This window comes from Fusarium odoratissimum, assembly GCF_000260195.1.
Source record: "Fusarium odoratissimum NRRL 54006 unplaced genomic scaffold supercont1.5, whole genome shotgun sequence".
Lineage (NCBI taxonomy): Eukaryota > Fungi > Ascomycota > Sordariomycetes > Hypocreales > Nectriaceae > Fusarium > Fusarium odoratissimum.
The window spans coordinates 1,692,345-1,699,680 of record NW_022158691.1 but is presented as its reverse complement, the minus strand read 5'-3'; the positions used below and the strand labels follow the sequence as shown (position 1 = coordinate 1,699,680).

The 7,336-nt window shown below is 51.5% G+C and overlaps 1 protein-coding gene across 1 annotated transcript in view; it reads left to right on the top strand.

Moving 5' to 3' along the window:
* The window catches only part of FOIG_04527 (uncharacterized protein), a gene marked incomplete at its 5' end in the record, with an annotated part of 8,285 nt that extends 1,025 nt beyond the window's left edge, over positions 1-7,260 (top strand). Inside the window, 5 exons of the mRNA XM_031202793.1 lie at positions 11-2,977; positions 3,031-3,317; positions 3,445-4,225; positions 4,281-5,163; positions 5,214-7,260. Of these exons, the coding sequence (XP_031068240.1) occupies positions 11-2,977; positions 3,031-3,317; positions 3,445-4,225; positions 4,281-5,163; positions 5,214-7,176 (6,881 nt within the window). The 3' untranslated portion in view covers positions 7,177-7,260. The remainder of the gene's footprint in view (positions 1-10; positions 2,978-3,030; positions 3,318-3,444; positions 4,226-4,280; positions 5,164-5,213) is intronic.
* Between the last annotated feature and the right edge of the window lie 76 nt (positions 7,261-7,336).

Genomic DNA, 7,336 nt, shown 5'->3' with positions numbered 1-7,336 from the left:
ACTTCGGAAGTGTCTTCTGGCTCCTTGACAGCGAGCGAGACCTCAGCCTCTGGGGATCTCACATCGTCTTCCGAGTCCAGCGCCACCCTGACCTCCTCTGAGGCGAGCGAGACTCTCACATCGTCTGGAACCCAAACCTCCGAGGCATCACACTCTTTAACCACTGAATTCCCTTCTTCTTTCACTTCTTCACAACAAACATCAGAGAGCGTGGTTTCAACATCGACTGACTCGCCTCTAGTACTCACAGTTGCTGCTGACGGAAGCGGCGACTACACAGCTATTAACGACGCTATCAAGGCAGCACAGACAAGTGGTTACCCAACCGTGACTGTTCTTGCCGGCACTTACACCGAAAACGTCGTTATCCAGGCTACACCCACCGTCACTATCGTCGGTGAGGTTTCCAAGAAGCGCGATGTGTCCTCCCCACCCCAGGTCGTCATCAACAACGGCGGAAACGCCAATCCTGCACTGTCCTTTTCTACGGCAAGTGCTGCTGGAATCACATGGAAGAACATCAAGTTCTCCAACACTCAAGCTGGAGGGTCAGGCGGAGCTGTCTTCCTCAGAGGCAGCAAGAACGCATTCTACAACTGTCAATTTTACGCTGCTGGTATCGCTGCCATAACTGGATCCTACGCTTCTGCCATCGTCGCCAACTCGTACATTGAGGCTCCTGACAAGGTCCTCTATAACTACCCATCGCTCTACCTGTACGGAACCACAGTCACAGCTACGAACAGCAATGGTCTCATTGTCTACAACAAGGGTGCCCTCGCTGGAAGCACTCTCTACAACTCAACCGTCGTCTTCGATACCTGCGACATCAGTCAGAAGAGTGGATCTACCAATACTCGCGTGTTCCTCGCCGCGGGCAACGGCGATGGCTCCGTCGCTGTCTTCCGTGATACGAGCATTGGAGGCTTCATCACTGCTACAGGTGTCTACGTTGATACCAAGACGCAGTCTAAGCTGAACAGCTACATCGAGTTCGGTACTACTGGGGACGGCAGCTACTCCAACCACGTGGCGGACCGCTCTAAGTATGTGACTCTGGTCACGGACCCCAAGGATCTTTCTCCTTACGAGATCTCCGCCTTCTTCAAGAGCGCATACCCAAGCGTTGCCGTCTCTTCTCTCGATTGGATTGATCAGGGTGTTTTGAGTGCCATTCAGGCCAGTAATGCCAAGGACTTCAAGCAGGATGTTGAGACTACCACTTCGGCCGCCCCTACGACTTCAGAAGCTTCCTCTGAGACCTCTGAATCAGCGACTACTACATCGGATTCGAAGAAGACCACTTCTGAATCACTCACAAAAGCCGCTGATCCAGTGACGACAACCTCTGACGCCTCATCTGAGACCAAATCTGCAACCAGCACTACAGAGGAATCCACTTCCGCCGCGCCCACTACATCCTCGTGCTCACTGCCTTCAGCCGTTCCCAGCACGGCTTTCGTTGTCGGCCCTAAGAGCAACCCTTGTGCCTCTTACGACACTGTCGCGTCTGCAGTGGCAGCCCTTCCTGCTGACGACACCACCCAATACATCTACATCCTTGCTGGAACATACCAAGGACAAGTCTCGGTCGTCCGTACTGGTGCCACTGTATTCCGTGGTGAAACCACTGATGGTTCTTCGCCCAAGAATAACAAGGTCACCATCACTGCCAGAAACGCTGTCTTGTCAAGCAGCGGTGGTTCGTCGGGCACAGCGACCTTCGCTGCCAACAAGTACGAAGCCAAGCTTGTATCTTTTTACAACATCAACTTTGAGAACTCCTTCGATCCTACGACCAACAACATCGCTCTTGCTGTCTATGCCAAGGGAACCAAGGTTGCTTTCTACGGCTGCGACATTGACTCGTCCCAGGGAACCCTGTACCTTGATTACGGCAACTTCTTCTTCAGTCACAGTCGGATATCAGGAACTACTGACTTTGTTTGGGGACAAGGCGCTGGTTACATCTACAACTCTGTCATTGTTTCTCGGGGATCTACCACTGGCCAAGCTATCGCCGCCCACAAGTACCAGGGCTCGTATGGCGGTTCACGATTCGTGTTCGACCTCTGCGCGGTTGTTCCTGAGGCAAGCTCTGTGCCTGAGGCTAGCACCTACCTTGGCCGAGATTATAGCTCAAAGTCAAACGTCGCCTTTGTCAACTCGTTCCTCGATGGGCATATCGCAGGCGCTGGATGGAAGATTGCTTCTCCCAGCACCTTCACTGGTACCTTCACTGAGGGTAACAACACTGGTCCTGGCTGGGACTCTTCTGCTCGCATTTCTGCTGCAACTATTGTCAGCGATACTTCTTCCTTCAGCGCTGCCGGTATCTTGGGCAGTGATGCTTGGATCGATAAGGCTGCCATTGCTCCCTTCAAGGGATGGCCTGGTTCTGTCTACGGCAAAGACGTTGCTAGCACCACAACCACTTCGGCTGCGACTACAGCTTCAAGCACTACAAGTGCTACCGCTGCCGGTGCTACGTTGACCGTTGCTCCCTCCCCTACTGGAAATCAGTACAAGACTGTGGCCTCTGCCCTTGCTGCCATTCCCAACGACGGCGATGACTACACCATCTTTGTCAAGGCAGGTTCTTACAACGAGCAGCTTACTCTCACTCGCTCTAGCGGTCATGTTACCATTCGTGGTGAGACAAGCTTCGAGAATGATTTCACACAGAACGAGGTTCTCATCTGGTTCAAGCTGGGCTACTCGACTGGTGCATCCCGCAACGAAGAAACGCCCGTTCTCTTCTGGAAGACGACCTCAGCCTCCGCTGGCCTCTCGCTGTACAACCTCAATTTCACCAACACCTATCCTCAGACTAGCGACACGGCTGCTCTCGCTGCTGACTTTTTTGGCAACATGGCTGCGTATGGATGTGCTTTTGACGGCTTCCAGGATACTCTACTTGTCAACCAGGGTATTCAGGTCTTCTCCAACTCCTTTATTTCCGGCTCAGTAGATTTCAGTAGGCTATTCCTCTTTCCGTCTCTTCGTGTTCAAGCTGACGAATGTTTACAGTCTGGGGTTATAGCAAGGCCTTCTTCCACCAGTGCTACATTGCATCCAACACCGCTAATGCCTACATCACCGCCAACAACCGCAAGAGTTCTTCTTGGGCTGGTGGTTTCGTCTTCGATAAGTGTAAGGTCACATACACTGACAGCTACGGATCAAACTTTGGCACAACCTCACTCGGTCGCCCTTGGTCTCAATATGCCCTTGTCGTGTACATGAACTCTTTCCTCGATAAGCATATCTCTCCTCAGGGTTGGGCTACCTGGTCTTCTAGTAACCCTCAGACATCGGTAAGTTTAGAGTAGACTCTTTTCTAAGCTTAGAGGAGACTCCTTTCTAACTTTAGGGGAGACTCCTTTCTAAGTTTAGAGTAGATTCCTTCTTAAGTTTACCATATGACTTGCTGATAATTTCCAGAACGTGCTTTTCGGAGAATTCAACAACACGGGCCCCGGAAACTGGACTTCCTCTCGAGCCAGCTTCGCGACAAAGCTCACCGAGTCACAGGCTGCTGCATACTCTCTTGGATCGTTCATCGGTAGTACCAGCTGGCTTGATATGAAGGCTTACAACCTTGTCCCCAGCTACGCCATTGACGGCTCTGACGTAGCTACTGATCCTGAGACTGATGCCACTTGGCCAGTGCATCCTTCAGACGGTACTACTCCTCCCAAGAACGCTGTCATTGTGTCAGTTGGAGGAGAGAAGTCGGGATCTTACTCCACTCTCACCGATGCTCTCAAGAGTCTCCCCAAGGACTCGACACCCCAGACCATCTTCATCTACGCCGGAACATATGAGGAGCAGGTCCCTGCGATCAACCGACCAGGACCTGTCACTATCATCGGATACACTGAGAGCGACCCAGGAAAGACCTATACCAGCAACCAGGTCACCATCACCCAAGCCAAGGGTCTCTCGGTTGCTGGTACTATTCCTGCTGGCCGTAGCAACGCGGATACAGCCACCATCGCTACAGCCAGCACTAAGATCGCCTTTTACAACGTCAAGTTTGTCAACTCTGATAACTTAGATGGCGCGACACCCAGTTATGTTACTCTTGCTGCTAGTATCTACGGAAACGACATCGGTTTCTACGGCTGCTCCTTCATCGGCTGGCAGGACACTCTTCTTAACGGCGCGACAAATGGCTACCAGTACTATGAGAGTTCTTACATAGAAGGAGCCATAGACTTTAGTATGTTTTGTTCTTTTCACTCCCTTCCCGTTAATACTGACATTGGTGCTTCTAGTCTGGGGATACAGCAAGGCCTACTTCAAGGGTTGTACACTGGCTGCCAAGCGTGCAAAGTCAGCCATCACAGCACAGAGCCGTAGCAGCGCGAGTGCGATCGGAGGTTACATCTTTGACCAGTGTCTTTTCACTGAAGCTTCTTCAGCTACTGTGGATCTCCAGGGACAGGTCTATCTTGGCCGACCTTATAGCGCATATGCTCTTGTGGTCATCAAGAACAGTTACTTAGACAGCATCATTCAGCCTGCTGGTTGGAAGATCTGGTCTACAACCGATCCTCGCACTGATCATATCACTTTTGCTGAGTACAACAACGAGGGTCCTGGAAGCTGGGAGAAGAACACAGCAGCCCGAGAGGCATTTGGGTTTGCTACACTTCTGACCTCGGATACTTACTCTCTTGAGTCTGTTATGGACAGCACTGACTGGATCGACAAGACCTACTGGGACTCCATTACAACGCCTCAGCCCAGTACTGTCACACCTACCCCTGTTCCTACTGCTCCCTATAGCGGAAAGACTCCTCCTGCCGGTGCCTACATTGTCTCCAAGGACCCTATCGATGGAGTCACAACTTATGATACCATCCAGGCTGCCATCGATGCTCTGCCCCTTTCCACCAAGGTCACCCCCACTGTCTTCATCTATCCCGGCACATACAAGGAACAGATCGTCCTCAGCCGACCTGGAACCACATTCTTCATCGGTTACTCTGAGTCTCCTGAAGATAACTCCAAGAACCAGGTCACTATCACATACGATAAGGGCATTGACACTCAGGCTGAGGCCTCGAACTCTGACTCGGCTACATTCTACGCCACTGGTAACTACTTCCAGGCTGTCAACATCAACTTTGCAAACACCTTCGGCACTACCGCCAAGTAAGTCTCAATCGCTCATAGGAACTTTACATCCACTAACAAATGCACAGCTACGCTAGTCTTGGTTTTGCAGTCAAGAGCAGCAAGTTTGCCTCGCTCTATGGCTGCCAAGTCTACGGTAACCAGGATGCTCTGCTCATTAACGGCAACCTTTTCGCTTATAATAGCATCGTAACTGGCTCAATCGACATGATTTGGGGTTCTGGAGCTGGATACTTCCTCAAGTCTACCATTTCTCCCAACAGAGACGGCATCGCGTTGACAGCGAACAAGAAGGGTAGCAACAGTGGACCTTGGGGCTTTGTTTTCGATCAGTGCACAGTCTCTCCTGCTGGTGGCGCTTCTTACTCTAGTATCTACCTTGGTCGACCGTGGGATCAATATGCTCGCGTTGCCTACATCGAGTCTGAGCTGGGTTCATGTGTGGCCGCTGCAGGTTGGCAAGCCTGGACCAAGACTGATCCACGAACAGCCAATGTCATCTTTGGAGAGTTCGACAACTCTGGTCCTGGATCTTCTACTAGCCAGCGTGCTTCTTTCGCCAAGCAGCTCTCTGGCGAGGATGTTGCACAGTTTGAACTGGGCACTTTCTTCACTTCTACGGCCTGGATCAACATGACGCTCGTTGACGCGACGCCTTTTGATGTGGGTATCGCTGCTACCCAGACATTCAGCTCCACAACTGTCTACACTACGCAGACTGTGACAACGTCTCAGACAGCTCTTGTCACCACCACCGGAGCCGCTGTGACTATTACAGAGAAGTCCACTTCTACTCTTGATGTCGGAACCACCATCACGCCTGATCCTACTACCAAGACCAATACCGAGAAGAGCACGACTACTCAGACTCAGCAGATCACACAAGGAGACAGCGTGATCACTGTTAAGTCGACTAACGTTGTGGATGTTGGCAAGACTGTCACCCCTGCTGACGTTACCAAGACTTCAACTAACGTGGTTGCCGCGACTGTCACTTCTTGGATCACAACTTCCGCAAAGGCTGTCACGACAACAGTATCTACTACTGCGGTCACAGTTACTCCCAAGTCGGTGACTCAGGAAGAGACCGACTTCACAACTGTCTTTGCTACCAGTACTTCAAGCCCCAAGGCTGTCACTGTCAAGAGCACTACCACCACCACTATTGGCACTGGCGGTACTACTACTACATCCCTGAAGGCTACCACCGTTGTGTCTACTGTCGTGACAACTTCTGTCAAGACTGTCTCCAAGACCACAACACTCAAGTGCATCCCAACCCAGGACAAGCGTGATCTCGGCGCCGCAGCGGTTCTCAAGCCTCGAGCTGCTATTGTCTTTGGTAACCCATCTTTCGATCTTTCTTCTGGTCTGACCCGCCGTGATCTGGACCTTGGCTCTATCAATCTTGAGGCTCGTGCCGAGGCTCTTCGAACAGTCACTGTCACCGTTGTCTCAACCTACACCACTAACGTCAAGACCTCGACCGCGACTGTCCCTGGTAGCACAACTACAACGGAGTTGATCACCACCAAGACGGTTGGAAAGACAAGTACATTGAAGCCGGTGACCGTCGTAGAGGTGTCTACATCGGTCGCGACTCGATTCGCCACTGTTACTATCGCAGGATCTATTTCTACAACTACAGAGGTCATCACCAAGGAGTCAGGCAAGACAACTACTCTCAAGGCCGATACCACTACAGTTGTCGTCGACGCTACATCTGTAGTCACCGAGAAGAAGACCACCACTCTTCCCGCAACCACAGTCACAGTCTACAAGACTCTCACCCAGACTCTGGCTGCAGGAACTGTCAAGGTTACTTCAACCAACACAGTCAAGAAGACATCCACTGTCACCCTGGACCAGAAGACTGTCACAAGCTGGGCTACAGTGAAGACCACCCTGCTGCCTTCCAGCACAGTCACGGAGCGAAGCACTGTGTCCAAGGTTACCACTTCTGTGGTCAAGTCGACAAAGACGAATTGGGCAACCAAGACGAGCAAGGGCGCTGCTGCTTGCACCAACTGAGCCTGGGGATTTAATTCATTCTAGCGCATTCGTGCGACATAATTAGTCAATTTAGCCTTAATAACTACTATAATTTTGCCCATGTTGTCCCAGGGACACAAGAAAACTCAAGGCCTCTATCCTAAGCGACAAAAAGACCTAGGTAAGTTTAGTGGACCTT